The 20,642-nt window shown below is 34.8% G+C and overlaps 1 protein-coding gene across 1 annotated transcript in view; it reads left to right on the top strand.

Moving 5' to 3' along the window:
- The first annotated feature begins 4,449 nt into the window (after positions 1-4,449).
- LOC121413800 (inositol polyphosphate 5-phosphatase OCRL-like) overlaps positions 4,450-20,642 on the top strand; it is a 36,143-nt gene continuing 19,950 nt past the window's right edge. Inside the window, 9 exon segments of the mRNA XM_041606757.1 lie at positions 4,450-4,848; positions 5,629-5,726; positions 7,300-7,397; positions 8,579-8,593; positions 14,280-14,408; positions 14,890-15,360; positions 17,116-17,214; positions 18,590-18,767; positions 19,750-19,872. Coding sequence (XP_041462691.1) covers positions 4,786-4,848; positions 5,629-5,726; positions 7,300-7,397; positions 8,579-8,593; positions 14,280-14,408; positions 14,890-15,360; positions 17,116-17,214; positions 18,590-18,767; positions 19,750-19,872 — 1,274 coding nt within the window. The 5' untranslated portion in view covers positions 4,450-4,785.

Below are 20,642 nucleotides of genomic sequence, written 5' to 3'. Positions count from 1 at the left end.
AATTTCATCAAAATCAGATGTAAAATAAGCAAGTTAGGACATTTTAAAGTTTCGCTTATTTTTCACAAAATAGTTATGTGCACAATTTTGTCATATGCAAATGATATCATAGAATCACTGATGTCCCTCACTATTTCTTTTGTTTTTTATTGTTTGAATTATACATTATTTCAAATTTTGCAGATTTGACAATTTAAGGACCAACTTGACTGAACCATAAACTGTTATTAAAAACAATTGTAATTCAACATGTTCAGGGAGAAATAAAACTTTGTTTCACAGGACTATGAGGAGAAAATTAGAATATTTCACATTTCATATAATACAATACAAAAGAAATAGTGAGTGAGTGATGTCATCAGTTCCCTCATTTGCATACCGACCGGGATGTGCATACATGTGTAACTGTTTTGTAAAATTAAGCGAAACTTTAAAATGTCATAACTTTCTTATTTTACATCCGATTTAGATGAAATATGCTTGTTCGAATTTTCTCTTTTTATTCAAATCAATTTTTTGTTGGGGTGGACTTGTCCTTTAAATGTTCTTTCAACAAAGTTTTTTTCATATTTTCATAGACTATTAAAACAAAATTATTGAAAAATCCATTTTTTCTTTTGCAATCAGCACATCCAACATCTTCATTATCATGAAAATAAAGGAAATCTTTGTGTAATAATTTTAGTGAAGAATGTATTCTATTATTGCGCTACATGTAATCAAAATTTGATAGCATCCCCAAGCCATATTATATTCCTTTGTTTAATACTGTACTCAGCACCGTATGCATACATATCCATGTATGTATAATGTATGAGGAAGAAATTAGCATTTCAATCAATTACATACAATACACTGTACTTGCATGGGACAGTGATTTGATACATGCATTGAACCAAGAATCCTGTGATGAATTGAAAGAACTGTCCTTCATAATCACAATGACACCTTTGTAGCCATTTTAAAATCACCATAGATACAAGAATTACATTAGGTGGTTTCAAACTGCCTCGATCACAAGAATCCCCGTTAAATTACAAGAACTTTTTTTGGCTAAAAAATACCCATCAATTATTCCTGCATTCACACCGCCCCGAAACGTACCCTTCGGGATAAGTTCCCAAAGTTACGATCATGCGCAGTATGGTCTGATAAGCAGGCAAGGCTCGAGATTCAAATTCACTAGCCCAGCAGCCACCCACGCCGCCGCGCCCAACAACACGCTGGGCTAAAAGTTCCTGTAATTTGCTTTCACATCGCCAAAATACCTGCAACCTTGGAAAAATCCCCGCGAAAGTTCTCGTAATTTCGCCAAGTTCCTACTATTTAGCGGGTATTTTCTTTCGGGGAAATTACGCGTAGTTTGCTTTCACATTACCAAAACACCTGGTACTTTCTGATCGGGGTAAATTTCCCGATCAGAGAATACCTGGAACTGACGAACTTCGAGGCGGTCTGAAACCACCTATTGTCTTAGGAGTGCCTTGCAAACAAGTTTGTTGAAATTTCAGTCCTGAGATAACAGCATTTTACTATTTTTTTCTGGTTCCGAGATTCTTTATTACTATTATTTTTTTGTTAAATCTTTAAAATCGTCAATCTGATGTTTTTTTTCTTTTGATAGTATATTAGAATGTCACATTTGATTACTTCCCACCTTTAAATTTTACAAAGTTCATAAATTATAACAGTTCTCATGTACATGTGTGTTTTGTATCCTTGTTTATTCAGATATATCTTGAGTAAACAAACACTTGAGTCTGAATGTCTTTATTTTGAAGAAATTGTGTAGGATAATAATGAAAATAAGGAAGATCATATTGGAAAAAGCTTGGCAGAAATACAAGACACGATTGACCAGACTAAATTGAAGAATTTGTTGAAAGTGAAAAACATTTTTCCTTGTTACAACATACTTGCAATTATTACCATTTTGTTTTGTCAATATGCTCAGTACAGGGAAAGGAATATTAGAGGAACAAACTTTGTGGCTGTAAATAACTAAAGTCAGCAACACCTCTTTCTTGGGTTCTGGAACTTTAGGGGTAAAGGTACCTGGCCATAAAATGTATTGGTTAAAGGACTAGTCCACCCCAACAAAAACCTGATTTGTATAAAAAGAGAAAAATTCAACAAGCATAACACCGAAAATTTCATCAAAAAACGGATGTAAAATAAGAAAGTTATGGCATTTTAAAGTTTCGCTTCATTTCACAAAATAGTTATGCAACTCAGTCAGTATGCAAATGAGGAATTGATGACATCACTCACTATTTCTTTTGTACATGTATTTTAGTATATTAAATATGAAATATGAAATTTTTTATTTTCTCATCATTGTCATGTGAAATGAAGTTTCATTCCTCCCTGAACGGAATTCCATTATTTTAACATTTTGTGCTTTAGGCAAGGAGGTCCTAATCATCAAATTCATAAAAATTGAAATATTGTATAATTCAAACTATAAAAAAACAAAAGAAATAGTGAGTGAGTGACATCATCGACTCTCTCATTTGGATGTAACTGGCTCTTTCATATAACTATTTTGTAAAAATATGCGACACTTTGAAATGTCATAACTTTCTTATTTTACATCAGATTTTGAAGAAATTTTCAGTGCTATGCTTGTTGAATTTTTCTCTTTTTATTCAAATCAAGTTTTTGTTGGGGTGGACTTGTCCTTTAATACTGGGGGTACTCTGACATTGCTCAGCATCCCCAGTATTATCCTCCATGGCCAGGGCCTTGGAGTACTTTGGTGAAGTGTGTCATGTCCATTTGGTGAAGTGTGTCATGTACATGTACATACATGTGCAATGTAAGAGTCTATGGGCCTTTTCACACATGAATCTTGAATCATTATTGTAATGATGATTGCTATTGTTATCGTGACTGTGATTAGCGTTCGTGATTCCAATCATGTTCTACTTTGTGGTTTGGTTTCACACGTGCTAAATATTCGTCATTAGCCGCGTTTTCACTGGAATCATCATTCAAATTATGATTTTTTACTGTGTGAAAGGGCGATACATGTATGCATTGTTGATTCAAATTTCAATGTTGATTATGTATCTACATGTACAATGTAATGATCTAAAATAACTTTAAGCTCTAAGTCTTGAATCTGTATTGTATACTTGAACATGTACACCATCAGCTCAATCATGCAATGTACATGTACTTGTAGGCCTACATGTACATGTAGCTTGTAAAATATGTATTTGTAATTTGATTTTTAAAAATTGTTCACTGAACATTTTTGCTTTCATATTACGTTGATATGTATTGAAGATTTTACAAACAAATGATTTAGCGTTGTGGCCCAGTGGATTACATAGTCTTTTGACTTTGAAACAGAGGGTCATGGGTTTGAATCCCAATCCCAGCCATGACGTAGGTAATTTCCTTCAGCACGAAATTCATCCACATTGTGCTGCACTCAACCCAGGTGAGGTGAATGGGTACCCGGCAGGATTAATTCCTTGAATGCATGAGTGCCGAAAGGAAGCTTGAGCTAAGCCGTTGTAATAATAGTAACAATGTGCCTCGGAATAGAATATTTCTAGATAGATGGCGGCATCATGGTGCTACATGTATATAAATGCCTATTATTATTATACATGTAATTATTATCATTATTGTTATTGTTGTTGTTGTTATTATTATTATTATTGTTATTATTTTTCCTCTTCTTCCTCCTCTTCTTATTGTTGTTATTATTATCATTATTGTTATTGTTGTTATTATTATCATTATTATTATTGTATGAAATTATTAGTAATGATGTTCGAGCCAATCATTTTTATTATATTTCTCTCTCTCTCTTTCAGGTCAACTCCTAATTTTCAGAGCAGTTCAAGCAAATGCTCTCTTTGTCACTGTCGGTTGTGAAATCAGTGACTGACTTCTCCTTTGTTGTATCATAAAGGAAATAAAATGAGCATGTGTATGGAGGTAAAAGACTTGGAAGACTATCTTCAGGATTTGTATGTGGATTAATAGGGAAGTGGAAGGATCTTTTACATCATCCTGTCAAGAATTATTAGTCGACCCCACTTCATTGTCTATCACTCCGAGGACTGATAGTTCATCTACCGGTAGTTAATGATTGTATGAGCTCACCATACCTGGTCTTCTGACGACATCAGGGACATCTTTCATCTTCTGCTGTACTTGTATGTGGTGGCGATTACTCATAGCTTGGTCATAACACCTTGGTTTCTCTTTAATAATAAGTTGGCATTCCCTCATGCTGTGTGATCAACACGTGACTAACCTTCTATCCATTCATGCTGACAGGGGAGTGAAGATTGAACAGGGAAGCTCGGCAAGGAATTGTTAACCTCTTCTGCTCAGAACTTGACATCTTTATTTGTGACTGAGGAGATAAGCAGGAGGGAGTGTGGTACTTTCCCTTTTTGTTTGGAGTGGGTTTAATATTTGTGTCCTCAACCTTCAAACAGTTGGACTTCATAACTGCTACAAAAGGAGGAGAAGTTGAAAATATATATATTCGATAGTATTAAAGATAAAAGATAGTATTCAAGAGATTCGACCAGAGGAACAGTCACCGAAACCTTGATAATTAGGAAGGTCCTCACCTTCAGCAACGCACCAATGGTTTGACTTTGTGACTGAGTGGGATACACTGTACACGAAGAGCCAATTATCTTTGAATAATATTATATATTATCAAGGTATTAGTTCAGTCTGTGCACTGAGGATGGGCTTTGAAGTGCATTTTCCTTTGATTTAGAAAGTGACACTTTTGACAAGAACTCCACGATGGATTTAAGGATAGCAGTGCAGGAGAAATTGAACACTGCAGCCGGAGAGCAGTGCATTGACATATCCTTTTTTAAAATATATGCATGTTCTGTGTTGAGATGCTCTAATGGTCAGTAGACCCATGAGTCTTCAATTTTAAACGTCTGCACAATACTGCATTTGCTTCTAATCTATTAGATTATTATCAGCATTTATATCACCAAAGTTTACACTTTTCCATAAATACTGGAGTATTTCTGCAAATTTCAAATTGCAATTCAATGTTTAAATTGCTTTCTTCTTTTTAGCACTACAATTACAAGAGGCCTATTAAATAGAATGCTGCAATTTTTGAGAAAAAAATTATTGCAAAATACGCACTCCCAAGTTTAATAATAACGCCACCCAATTATTAGTTTTATCTTTCTAAAATTTCCATCTTGTGTAAACTTCAAAGTACTTGACTAGATGTTCTTATGTTTGAGCATGGATCCTACTAGGATCCATGGTTTGAGCATCCTTTGATGCAAACGAAAGCAAAACTGACTTTTAAGGAAGCAAAACTTGAAAAAGTACTTCCCTTTAACACATTCATTATGATTTAAATCATTTAATAAATGCTTGAAAGTTCTGGGGCCTATTGCAGAAAGAGTTGCAATCGATCGCAACTCTAAAAATCATGCGCAACTTGATTTTCAACCAATCAACAGCGTGCATTTGGGACTTGCGATTGATTTTTTGACTTGCGTTTAAACGCAACTATTTTTGCAACTGGCCCCTGATTTAACCCAGCCCCACCTCCAAATAAATGGAAGTTATTTGTTGGGAATTTTAATTTACCTTGACTAATATATGTTACACTATTTGGAAGGGACACTTGTTCCTGATTGGTTACAGGGCAAGCGATTGCTAGCCCTCGTCCATTGCCCAACGGCAGCAAGAGGAGTTGGCGAACAAGGGTATGTACATGTATGATTTTTCTTTCCCCCCCCCTCTAATGATTGACAATACCTGATTTTTTTGCAATGATAATTTAGGATCTCATACAGAGTTTGAAAGAACTAGATTTACAGTATTTGATATATAAATCTGGTGTTTTGATCAAAGACGGGTGTAGACAAGAACCCTTGTCAAATCGAAATCTTGCAGTTGCTGTAAAAGTTGTACTTCCAGTCTTCAAAAGTACACTGTAGGACATGTAGGCATGTACATTGCTCAAAAGTAAAATAGTGAACCCCCGTCACAAAATGCACTCCTCCAAAGTGAGTGCGGAATGTAGACAACAACACTACAATGTTTAATGAGCCCAGAGAAACAAACTTATATAATAATCATTTGGCTTCACAATTACATGAATATCTAAATCATGGCAGAAATTGAACACTCTAAAAATAGACCTATGTTTATTTTCTGGTGAGGTTCACTAAATTTTGAGCACCACTCTACATGTTCACATATATCTGTTCTAGAAAAGTGTACTTTTCAAATTCCTTGCATTCATAATCAATTCTTTTTATTTATCATTACATTTAATCTCCCAGTAATTGTGAAATCACTCAACTGCATGTAATATTGAGTTTCAGTGATGATCAAGTCATTTCTGCTTTAAGACAGTTGGACTGACCACAGACACTCAGACATGCATGGTAGTCCCAAGTAGCCATTTGAAGGACAAAGGAGTAGGCAATTTTCTTGATCACTTAATTAGAGAGATCCTGACCCTCGGGACAATTGACTTCAACAAGTGGGACTCCCCCCAACATGATGACGTCATCCTAACCACAAGATTGTGTGGGTGGTGTATTTATGGAAACCAACTTTTGAGATCTCTTTTGAGATCTGTCCAAAAATAAAAAATGTTCAACGTGCCAGAGGAGTGATCAAGCGATCACATGTTCCTTGTACCATTTTTCTTGCTTTTGGCCTCAATGAACTGGGCAGGAGTGGTTTTGCTTCAGTCTTTGTCTAGTACTACAGATGTATTAATGATAAGTGATTTGATTTCCCAAATTATTTTTTGCTCTATCTCAACTCATAAACTTGAAATTCATGCAGAATTTGTAAATATTAAGGGTTCTTTCTATACACACCAGAAAATATGAAATGTGTCCAGCATTAAAATGTCTTCAATGAGAATCCAAATCATACCCAAAAATGTGATACTATTAGACTAGAATACAGTACCTACATGTATGGGACTACATGTACACAGTTTTGCCCACATAGCAGAGCAAGAACATAGGCACTGCTGTTTCAATGGCTGCCATGGTGACGGCAGTGGCGTCAACATTGAAATCTTAACCAAGGTTAAGTTTTGAAATGTCATCATAATTCAAAAAGTACTGTAGTATATGAAATATACATTAAAGGATAATCAAGTATCTTTATCTTGCATGACTTTCAGTGCACTTGACCAAGGTAGAATGTCATTTGGGGTCAGTGAACTTGACCATCATGGAATACTTTATCACATTATGCCATCAAAATGAAAGCATTAAAAAAAAATTATCTTCATATTTCTTTTGCATTCAGACTTCTGATTTTCACCAGACCCGACATCATTAAGCAGAGCAGTGATCTCATACTCGTCCGTGCACTCCCCATCAAGGGAGATTTCAGCTACACAATAGGTGAGAAATTTATCACTTCACTTCACTGAATAAAGTATATAATAAAAATAAACCTGTGCATGTATGTACTTTCAAATGACAGATGGCAACCAAAATGCATGTAATAGCTATTTATAGCTCGGTGGAAGTAATTGATGTTCTTTCTTAATTGCAAGAGGGTGAAAGAGAAAGTTATAGAAGATATTTTTTTTTAAATCCTACTGAATGAAAAGGGAATCTATTTATTTTTGACAACTAAGTAAAATAGCTGCTGCACATTGTACATTGTACCCACTTTTTGTCAAGGGTGAAATTTTGCAAAATGGTATTATTGGTATTATCATAGTTTGGTGTTGATGTACATGTACATGTGGGGTATTCTTCTATTGCTCTCATCATCATTACCAGCAGCAAGAAAAGCAAAGCCATTATGATATCAGTTCTCCAGTTAATTTTTCATCATTACTGTTTAATAATGAACTGTTCATTATGAATTCAATTTTCTCCAGTGTTGTCTTTAATAGAAAAATAAAATTATAAAATTATAGAATTATGGAGATCTACTTTCACAATATGAAGCTTATTCATATAATATGATACCATTGTGGGCCTGTTGTCTTTTATTATGATGTAGCATGCAGTCAAATGCATGTAATCTGTTTCCATTGAAAATGACTGTACTGCAGTATTCTTCTCCCCCTTCCCCTTCCCCTTGACTCTACACACGGCCCTGGGAACGATTTTTTTTTCACTGGGGGTGCTGATGAAAATTTTGAAAAAAGGGAAGGCTTTCGCTACTAAATGATCAAATTGGTTCTGAGAAATTTGATAAGAAAAAAAAGGGGATTTCACCCCCAGCACCCCCTGCCTCACAGGGCCATGACTGTCCAATCAATACAGTTTGTACATACATACACCTTTATTGATGCATGTATGATGTCGACATATAATAATTTCTACTCAAATACATGCTCCACTTTTAATGCATACAGGTCTGCGGAAGCATGATTCAGATGTTTAAACACTGTTTATGTAAAATAAACAGTACATATTACATGTATATACCTTAATAGATTGCTTGATAAAATGTTTTAATGATGCTTTAATATTGATTTTGAATGTTCGAAATTTGAGTTTTATTTTAATTTTGTTCAAAGTTTTATAATTTCAATGTTATGCTTGCATTTATTTTTTATACCCAGCATGGCCCTCCTCAGGTGAGAATAATAAAAGCATGCGAGTTTGATTTCACCATTGAGTAGATGCACAATACTTGGCACAGCGGCAGATCCATAATTTTTCAAATGGGGAGGGGATACCCTGTCCATAAAAAAATTGAATGAAAATAAACTCAATTGCAGCACTTTCCCGCACCTTGTGCTTAAAAATCTACTACTGTACTGGCTCTTATTATGAATCACCTACAGAGCTACCAAGTCTCACGTATTATGCATGAGACTCAAGCATTTTGGACTCTTGTTCATCCCCTCAAATCTCTGTCTCACGCAACTATCACAGCCTATCCCCATATACATTGTACACAATGTCTGTGATCTCACTCAAATTCACAGAAAATCTCACGCATAGCTGGTCTTTGAGCTTGGCATATCTGCACTTAGATTTACCTGTACAGCAAGTACAGCCTGTACTTGTATGTTTCATTTAATAGACATTAAAGGGCTTTTTTTTCTTGCATACCAGATATTATTTGTCGTGGGTTTAGATAATACAAACTTTAAGGTACCCCAGGGCTCCGTAACACAAAGATTAGCGATCAATCGCTAAATGAACTGACCAATCATTATCAATGTTACAAGCGCATAGGGTTTAAAATACTGACCAGGGACCAATCAGTGCGGTTCTTTACATTTGCAATTCGTTGCAAACCTTTGTGTTACAAAGTCCAGGTTGAAAATAATTTGATTTGAACAGGTACATGTATTAAAAGTAAAATCAGGCGAACAGAGAACACTGCAAATTTCATTGACATTGGACTTGTAGGAAATTAAAATGACACTATGTGAAAATATTAATTATAATTTAAGTTATTAAATAAGAAAAAGTTAAAGGGGAGGGGGTGAATCATGTCATTAGCCCACCTATTGCATATATTCATGACAGGGTACATTGTTTTCATTTTTTAATTGAATATTAAACTTTATTTCTTATCTATTTGGGCGAAATTTTCAAAGTTTTGCTCTATGAATTTGCTCTTTTTAAAAATATATTCAGCCTAGAGTGCCATGTCATATTTTCATAGAGAAAAGTGGGCCTACATGTACAGGCCCTACAAACATGTTCATGAATCCTGTATCCCTTTCTGGAATCGAATCAAGTGTTTATTTTGATTGTCAGATTGATATACTTTATTTTTGGTTTTGTGATTGAACCAAAACATCTTTCATCTTGCAAGTGAGCAAAGCGAGTGAGCATTATTTTGAACAAAATCAAAATTAAAGTACCGGTATACATCCTTGTACAAAACACATTGTGATAATTGTCAAAATGATGAAATTATTTGTTTTTTTTTATGATTTACTGAATGCCCATTCGCACAAAGGATCAAATTATTGTACAAATACGATACAAGTACATCTTGCAATGCTGTATGTAGCAGCTACAGTAGTACTGTACATGTACATGTAACAATTCAATATTTTGAGTCTTAATTGACAAACACATGCAGTGTATTGTACAAATTCATAATAAGGATCATGAATTTTGAATGAAGATACACGGTACTATAATGTAGGGTGCATGTACGTATGTTTAATATAGATGGGGGTTTTGCTCTACAGTACAGTACATAGATTCTACATTGTACAATGTATGTGCAACCTATTGGCATATTAAGAGAAAGAAATCTGATTTAGAAACTCACAATACAGATGTTTTTGTTAATTTGTCTGTCAGGATATACATTGTACACAGTATTGCCAAGTGATCCTACATGTATTTTGTATATATATACATTGTATAGTATTCCTATTTTGGAGGAAAAAAATGCCATTTCAAGCCATGGATGTGTTCCTGAGAAATCTGAAAATGCTAATAATGTGGAACTGTAATTTAAAAGAAAAATTATAATTTTGGAAATTTCTTCTTCTTATTTGGAAAATAATGCAAAAATACATTTCAGTATAAAACAATACAAAGTTATGTAATATCCTGGCTGATCATCAGGCTAGGCTATCATTCTTTCAAATCATTTTATATAGAGTATTGTGTTGTCTTGTCTATGAAGGATTTTTTAAATGAGAGTTTCACAATACATTTACTGTGGTCAAGTAAATAGCTCTGTAGATCATGCACGTTCATGTATGCCACATTTTATCACTTTTCACTGTCTTTTAGTTAGAAATCAAATTAATGCTACATGTACCTGTACCAAAAATAAAATCCACTGTATATATATGTATGTATTTCCCTCTGATCAGCACAACTCAGGCACCCAAGTTATTTCAGAGCCATTGTGTGTAATGTCATATTTTTTTAATGTCATGGTACACATGTAGTTGTGCATGTATTTTTGACCTAGTGTGCAAAGTTTCGTACACCTACATGTACTATTTTGTCAGGAAATCAATATGTGAGAGTCTATGCACAGTGCACACAGGTGGCTTGAAAAGTTGAAAGATAGAAGTGTTGTGGAAATTAAAGGGGAAGTTCACCCTGAAGAAAACTTTGTTGTAGAAATAGCAGAAAAAATTGTAAAAAATATTGGTGAAGGTTTGAGGAAAATCCGTTAAAGAGTAAGAAAGTTATTAGAGTTCAAAATTTTGGATTTGTGACGTCATAAATGAGCAGCTGCCCCATGTGTTATGTAATATAAAATGCATGAATTTCAAATTTTGTATAGTTCCTGATGACTTAATTTTATTTTCTTATCATGATCGGGTGTGAAATGATTTGTCTATTGATATACAAAAGTTACAGTGAAAACCATTCTCAATTTTCTGAGAAAATGACATTTCATTGATTTTTTACCATTCGCTATGTAGGAATGCTGCTCGCATATGACGTCACAAATCAAATAATTGAAATTCTAATAACTTTTTAATTATTTGATGAACTTTTCTCAAACCTTCGGCAATATTTTTTATTTTTTCTGCTATTTTTACAATAAACTTTTTGTCAGGGTGAACTTCCCCTTTAAATGAAAGTAGTTGCAGTAAACACTGATTTCACGAGAAAGCATGTAAAACCAGGCTTAATTGTCATATCATCGAGGATCTAAATCTGGTACAGTTTAAAACTGAACGTTGTGAATTCTTGAAATTTATGCTGGAAAATGTTCACACTGAAGATCACCAACACAGATAAGCACCTGTGGGACAGTGTGTCATTAGTGCTTTGAATGTCAGCCTGACGCTTGACCCAAATCCCATGCTTATTTGCTAATTTCTCAGCAATTACATGTACACAATTTCTTCTAGAAACCTTTGGCACAATTTTTTATTTATTCAAACAGACACTTTGATGATCATTTCATTGGATTCTGTACGAACTCATTTTGAAATCGTTATCACAACTGGCATCTACCTTTTAAAGGGGAGGTCCTCTTTTGTGTACCGGTAAATTTCAAAGTAGAAAGGCATTGAATTGAACATGTAGACATGTATGCATAGAAAGTTCTACTATGAAAATGCATCGAAAGATAGATGGGAGTTGTGACTTTTTAAAGCTTTTCATTTTTGAGGTCATTTGCAAGCTGCTATGCCATAGTGCTTTGTGCTTTCCTGGTGTTCTACATTACATGACTGTACATGTATGACAAAGGGAAGCAACTCTGTGAAATGTGTTTCTTGTCAAAAAGGAAAATGAAGATATTGTTTTATATGGAAATATGCACATGTACTGGCTTTCAGAAATGGTCCTTTTATAGGCTTAGCTTTAATAATGTAGAGCATAAAAGAGAAGTACATGTATATATATCCCAAATCAAGAAAAAGGGCCATTTAAAAAAAAAATGAGTCACTTTCTTTGTCTGTTGACAACAAAATACACGGAGGCTTCATTTATTGCACTTTTCCAGCATTGCAATGATATGTACTGTAGTATAAAGTCTGTATTTAAATGTACAAATAAAGACCCCCCCCCCTATAAAAATACACAGGGAGAGTGGAGGAACACATGTACACCCCTGAAATGTCCTTAAAAATACATGTACATGTAGCCCCTGTAGAAATAGGTATTTCAGAATGATTAGAAGACAGAAAACCCGCCCCAGACATCAGAATTAAAATGTGTTCCCTGATAGTAAATAAAATTGCAGTTTATTTGATTTTTTATACATTCTACACAGTGGTATAGAAATTAATGGTTTATTTTTAAATCATTTTTAATATACATCACACAATTTTAATATTTAGAACAATGCGATTTTAACCTTTACAATCAATACAGAATTGTGACTGCTGTACATGCCATCATACATGTATCATGCAGTACATGTATTAAAGAGCAAGATGTATAGCCATATACATGTATTTTAATTTCCTACATGAATGTACATGTACATTCCAAATTTTCAAGCAAACAATTTCCAGTAGTACACCTGCACAGTAAAATGAGGAAGATGTGCACCTGTTATTTACAATGTACAGTACATAGCATTATTTGGTAGGATGCTAAAATTGACAAATTTCATGCAAATTGCATACCAATTCAAAGCTTCATATCGATGATGAGTGATAAAATGTCTATGGGTGATTGATAGGTCACTAGTCTATCAATCTCAAGAGTTATTTTCGATTGGACTTTAATCTTAAGTGGTGGAGGGATACTGAGTGCTCAGATTACACATACATGTACACATCCAATTCCATTCAATTATTATGACAAGGAAATTTGATCACGACATCAAGTGGGGAATTTTTTGTGCATTATTTTCTGTATTGCATTTTTTATGTGTTTAATAGCAGACTCGACTTTTGAGGATTTTAAAAACATGTACTGTACCCTGAAACTGATGGTGTAGACTGTAGAATACATGTGTAAATAGAGACATTGTATTATCATCCTTACCCATTTTTGTTTCCATTTATTATTTAACTTTCATTTGGCTTTAAATAGTTTTTGTTTCATTTTCTTTTGGGACCATAGTTGAATCTTCAAGTCCATATTAATTATACATGTACATCGTCAATGTATCATTTATGTGATGTTGCTCTTTTTAAAGATAAATGTCTGTAACATATGAAACAAGTGACAAAATGTATTTCTTGATTCCTTAAAATGAAACTAGTGCTTACATTGTACTCAAAACAGAGTATCTAATTCCTCATTCCAACTTTCACCTGTCACATTGGCGCATACAGTAAAGATTTAATAAACAAGTGTGAACCACTTTATGACTTCCTTTCTGCTTCAATATACACTTCAAAACTGTTGGAAGAGTACCCCTTTTATCACAAGTCACTGATAAAATCTCAAAATTTTGGCCCATTCTTTTGATGGTGAACTTGCACTAATCTCGACAACGAACTCCAGAATTTCACAAGAGGCTTTTATATTTTCACTATTACATGTATGTGTATTTGCATGACTCATTTCAAACATCAGATACAGGTGATTTTGCCTCAGTCGGATCTCTTTGATAAGACCACAGAAATACATGTATGTTCCACTTCATTTGATGAAATTCAATTTTGAAGAGATGATTATTAAATCATGTTTTGCTTCTTGAATCTGATCTGAAAATTGTTCTTACCGTAGGCCTATACATATAGGCAATTATTTGTTTTTCTATAAAAAAAGAGAGGTTGACTGATAGGAAGTCAGCTGTAAACTTTTCAAGCCAAGTACATGTAGCTAGCCTAGACTATTCATGTGTATGCAAGTATGTCCATTCTATTCCTTTACAATTACATGGATATTAATGTAAACCATTTTATTTCCCAGAAACCCTTGCAAGAGACCAAGCAATGGTGAGGGCGCACATCAAGACTGCAGAGGTCAATCTGGTCATTGAGGTCCCCTTCGCTCAACGATCTTCAAATTTCTTTAACAATGTGAAGAAATCAATGACAGGTATGTGAACCACATGAATAGCTCGTAAAAATGACATTTTGAGTAAAGAAAATGAAAGATTTTAATTATATTTTAATCTACAGAGTTAGTCTGTATATTTCGATGTCTTCTATGAAGTCACCATTGTTTTTATGGAGTCATATTCAGCTGTGTCATATATAAGAAAAGTAGATGATTTTTTCTATGTGTGTTTTTTTACTAGCTTAATTAATATTGTTCAGTTGTAAGGTAAGATGATGCTTGATATCTAAAAACTGAAAATTGGAAGAAAAAAACAAGTCTGTTGAAAATCTTGCTGCCCCTCTCCCCTCCTGTTGAGAAGGGTTATTCAACATTGTACCATAACTCTCAAGAAAAATGTGTTCTTTTGCACTGTCATGGGAAAATGTGGAGATCATATTTTGTGAACAAGAAAATGATATATTTGTTCACTACCACCACTGACAAGCCTTTCACATCTCTTATATGCCTTTATTTTCAGCTTGTCTTGAAAAGGTGAAGCAGGGTATTGTCCCTCAGTTCTTCTGGATGCAGCGCTACCAGCTCCAGATCAAAGGAGCCAGCGCCCAGCAACAACCAACCTCTGATCTCCTCAACCTCTCCTCCACGACCACGCCCACAGACCCCTTTGGGATGTCCTCCTTCGCCCCCCTCTCCCCCCAAGCTGCCCCAGTGGCACCCTCAACCACCACTACCAACCCTACTGCCAGTACTAACCCATTCATGCCCCATGCTAAAACCATGCCCCTCCTCGATGCAGGGGGCGTCAACCAACCCCCTCCTCCGTCCATGAATCGTGTGACCTCCGACCCCGTGCTGCACGGCTACGTCAACCTTCAAGCGCAGAGTGAGCTGGCGTCGGAGCAGAATCTATTAGACAGTACTGTTGGCACGGCCCCTGCAAGTAACATGGTACATCCCAAGGCCCCAGCGATGTCTTCAACATCGGAAGGTACTGTCATTTGTTTGTGTGTGTGTTAGCTTTATTTTAATGCATTAAAAAAATGGTTTATTATTGAGTATTCTTTTTGGCATGGATATATACTAATGACTGCATAAAGAAATTAAGAAAAAAAATTTAATGGGACACAGGAGGATGCTTATCAGGACAGAAAGTAGTTGAAGGAATGGGTGTTGTCATGGTGCGAGAGTCAATAGAGGGAAAATGCAGACTGAAATAAATTAGTGATGGTGATGATTGCTTTGGGTTGTTTCATTTTGTGTATTCTTGTGTACCTGTTTGTACTTTTTATTATTTTTGTTCATGTTGTTTATTGCACAATGATGTGTGATAAATTGATGAATATTGGAAAACAGAAAAATACCACAGACTTTCACCTCTATCAATAATTTCTTTGACTTTGTTTTTATTTCATTTTGTGTTTTATTTTTCTTCATTGATTTGTTTTCGGGGAAATCAATAAAGTTCAGTGGTATTGAAAACTTATAAAGAGGAAGTTATGATGGAATATATCATTGACAAAGACTATTTTAACTTTGAAGATGTACATTTATACAGGGGCAGGGCTAATTTGAACACTCTCTTTCTCTCAACCCCTCCCCCCCCCCTCCATAATGAATCTAGGTATCCCTAATTTGTAAACCATTCCAAAGAGGTTTATTTGGCAATGACACCATGATTAATTAAACAAACATTGTCTATTTTTATTCATTGAGAGTGAAGTTATAAGTTATAAAGACTTTGGATTTTACAACCTGAATTCAAACCCCCTTGCTTGTATCCCTATGATGAACTAAGCTAATGTTGTTTGCATATCAGTAAAAGAGTCAACAATAGTCCCATTTGTGTACTCTTGTGTCACTGTGACCGGTTTAATTACTTTGTTTAATTAGGCAAGCAGTGCTGATACTATGGTCATATGTGTAGTAGTTCCTGGTGGGAATATACATACATGCATTCAATGGTGAATTGAAGTGTGTTTGAAGCAGTGTTTTTGGTTAAAATACCTTTAGCAGCAGTTCAAATCGGGTAAGAGGTGTGTACATTTATCTGTACATTCTTGATATGTTAATAGTACTTAGACATTGTAATGCAAATGTTTATTTAGTCTTTAGAACTGACAAGTAAGCTCGATTATAAAACCATTGTTGAGATGTGTACAGTTGTGCTGTGTACATGAACAAGGTACGTTTCATGTGGGGTATGACATCCTATATAAGATTTTGTTCTGCAATTGTGTTTGGAATTTGCTTTTAACTGTAGTGTCGATTAATACCATACAGATAAACCAATATCAAACTGCAGTCAATACATGGGTCACCTCCAGTGATCTGCACTGTAGCAGACCGAAACAAACTATGAAAAGTTTATACTATTCATTCACAATTCTTTAACTCACTCTTACACTCTAAAAGCAGAGAACAATAGGTTCTGTAAACCAAATCTGTTGTTTTGTGCTTTTATCATGTAATAGTGAGTTAAAGTACGTGTACTATATTGAAAAAAAAAGATTTGAAATGTATTCAAACAGTTACACAAATTGCTAAAAGTTTTATTCTGACATTAAAGAACTTTGAGTATTACATGCATGACAAAAAAACACTAGGCATGAAAGCATCTTGTGAATATGCTTCATCAGTTAGGAAAACATTTGAGTATTATAGATTTACAAGGTCTACTGTATATAAAGTAATTGATTGTAGTTTTGAGTATTCTTTCTTACTTTTCTTTCTCTTTTTTTTGTAGCATGGAGGATATCACAAGACTTTGGTAATAATGCTGATGGTTCATCTTCTTCTTCAACCTCCTCATCGTCATCCTCATCATCGTCATCATCGACATCGAGTAAGTGATTCCTACTTTATAGAAATTTGAGATTTGTTCCAGTGTTGTAAAAAATGCAGTTCTGGAATAAGTTTGATCACTGCATTATTTTTTAATCATCTATGCTCAATCCGTACTTCTAACAGTGAAAACTGGACTATATTGCACCAAATGAGTTGGCCTTCTGTCTTGAAGAGAGAACTTTTTCAATGTTTATAAATACATCATCAGGTATTAGATGATTGCTTGGTACTTAATCGATCTACTTTCAAGTCTGCATTGTGTAAAATCAGTTGTGATCACAGAAATAGCCTAGATTTTAATAGAAATTTGACTCACAAATGGTATAAAACAAGTTATTCTATAAAGGCCATGTCATATCGTTCTGTGCAAGCCTTGCGTGGGAGTTCTGGTAATTGTTTTTGCTACCCGCAAAACTCACCTGCAAGGCTTGCACGGAACAATGTGACAGGGCCTGTAGAACACTACAAGACTATGAACTTCACTGATTGACTTTAAAGTTTCAGTTGCTGTTTTATACACACTTATTCAGTCCATCCGACGAAAGGGTACTATGACATTTGTTCTGGGGACAATTGCTCCATTATAATTTCTATACTCTTTAAACCCTTGATTCAACACTATGCCCTACCCTAAACCTAACATAAAACCCTATTGCAACCCTAACCCTACATCATAGACGAAATAAAGCCCAGCATTGTCGCAGGAGCACTTGTATTCACAGACAAAGGATATGTTACGTACATACGAGCCGCAATATGAGAAAAAAATACAATGTCTTATTCCTGTCAATGTAAGCAAATTCACACAACTTCATGTAAAGTAGACTTTATCAATGAAGGTTTTTTTTAGAGTTCTTTATCTATTCCATTTCTTCTTGTTGGTGTTGACAAAGTAGGTTTACCTGGATCTGGGTTTGAAGATCATTTTGGAAGTCTTTGATAGACAGCAATGGCCCATTGCCTGGTGGGTGTTTCATGAAAGTTGTCAGCACTGACTTAATGTCAACTAACAATTTCAGTGAAATCCTTGGTTTTGATTGGCTGAAAGGCTCTGGCCTCTGACTGTTACTATGGTAACTGTAGGAGAAAGTCAACTTGTCAGTGCTGACAACTTTCATGAAAGGTCCCCTGTTCAAGACAATTACAGTGTACTTTATGATATTTATTTCATCCTTTCTCCTTGTAGGTGTAGACAAAGTAGGTTTGATCATTTTGGGAGTCTGATGTTAGACAGCAATGGGTGATTTCAAGTATGGTGTTGACCTTTTGGTGTTGGTGTTAGGTCAATTTTTACATGATTATAACACCAAATGTAAAATAGCTGTTACCTGTTCAAGACAATTTAATGTTTATCCCATTCTTTCTTGTTGTAGGTGTAGACAAAGTAGGTTTGCCTGGGTCTGGGTTTGAGGATCATTTTGGGAGTCTGATTTTAGACAGCAATGGTCGGTTGCATGCACAGGACGATCACTTTGAAGAGGAAAAGAAAGGGAGTACCTTCTATACCAACTTAGATGGACACACCTTAGAGGCACCCAAGACATCCCTAATGTAAGTTTCATATTGCAGGGCCCAAAGGGGTACTCCAGGCTGAGAGCAATTATACCTTAATATCAAATAAGTAAAATGCACAGAGCGAAATGCTGAAAATTTCTTCAAAATCCGACAACAAATATGGAAGTTGTTGAATTTTAATTTTTGCGAATATTTTGTGAAAACAGTTATATGCATGTCATGAATATTCATTAGATGGGCTGATTATGTCATGATTACTTTATGTTATTACATGAAATCATAATAATAATACATATGATTTATATAACAATAGCATCTTTTCCATTTTGATTAAATGCTCAAGGCACTTAGAAGAGAGCAAAACACAAAAGTAAAGAGAACTTAGAGAAATACAAGAAAGGGTAAATTACAAATGAGGAAAAATATTTTCAAACCTAGTACCTCTTTCATGTTTTCAGACATGTTTGTATGGTATCTTTCCCTTATAATGAAATGAGTTTCAGAAATGAATGTCTGATGCATTTAATCAGTTGTCAAACCAATGTTTATCATTCTAAGGGTAACCAAGACACAATGAGAGAATTAGAAAAAAAAGAATTATACTGCAAGAAATAACAGACAATACTCATGGCCATTTCAGAAGAGGAAGCAATAAATAGGCACATCTTTGAGTTTATCAAATGTATCAACAGGAGTGCATTCTTGTATAATTAAAGGGAGATCATGTCGGAGATGGGCCAGTGTGTGCTAAATCCTGTACGCCAATACCTTTACATAGTTGGGAATGATAAAAAAAAAATGGTGTTGGACAAACATAAAGATCGAGCTGGGAAGTGTTTCTCAAAACAAATAGTGATTTTCACTAACCAAATGCTCTGAGCCAATCATGTGCAAGAATTACAGTAGCTTATAACAATGAAAATCACTGTTTCATGAAAAGCTCCACTGACAGGAGTGTATTTGTGGACCTCATATTCCCATTAATTTTTTGTCTTTCATGTTTCTCATTTGTTTACAGGGGTTCTCAACCTGATATAGATACGCTGGGTTACGCGTCTGTCAAGCCTTTCAAACCGGCAGGCATAAGAGAAGAGATCTTGAAAAGACGGGAAGCAGAGTACACATTTCCTCATGATTTCAGGTAGGCATCTGATTCACATTGATCAAGTTTATCTTCACTTGTTTTTCATCAATGATATACAAATAGCCAATAGGCATAAGTGCGATGGTGCGAGATATCGCATGAAGTGAATAGATTGTATCTTTCTTTCATTGAATGTTAAATCTCGCACCATCGCACGATTATGAATGTTCGCTATTTACGTTGTACAACGCCTCAGAATCTAGCGAAAATATGAGAAAAAAAATTTCTCTGCAGTAATCTATGAAAAGGGAGCAAAAATATTGAAAGCGATAAGCAAATTCCCACAAGCACTCATGACCTTGGGCAGCAATGCGCATTTAATAGCCAGCAGGCTATACGCATATTGCACCTTCATTGTTTACTGAGTGCAATGAATTAAATTGTATTGTGACATCACCTCCTAAAGCCGTGCAATGGTACATTTTGGATGGTGTGTCATGTGTGCAAAGGTACAAATGTTTGACATTCAGCCTCCCATTTGTTCGTTTACAACAAGCTAAGTAGGCGTCGTACAATAAGTGATAATACATAATTAAGTAGCGTCCTCTTTTCCATTTTTAGTCTCAAGGAAAAAGTCACATCATAACTTAACATACAAGGTTATAAGAAAATTCTGAATAGAAAACCATTAAAAGTGGACATTTATCCTTTATAATTGGGCATTCAAGTAATCTCATGAATTTCATAAACAGACCATGTTGCTAAAAATCTAACTCATTCAGAATCTTTGAGCAGTCAATTTCTGCATCTGTGCTTCTTAATAACCT

This window comes from Lytechinus variegatus, chromosome 4 (genome assembly GCF_018143015.1).
Source record: "Lytechinus variegatus isolate NC3 chromosome 4, Lvar_3.0, whole genome shotgun sequence".
NCBI lineage: Eukaryota > Metazoa > Echinodermata > Echinoidea > Temnopleuroida > Toxopneustidae > Lytechinus > Lytechinus variegatus.
The sequence above is the reverse complement of the archived record's forward strand: the minus strand, read 5'-3'. Positions and strand labels throughout refer to the sequence as shown.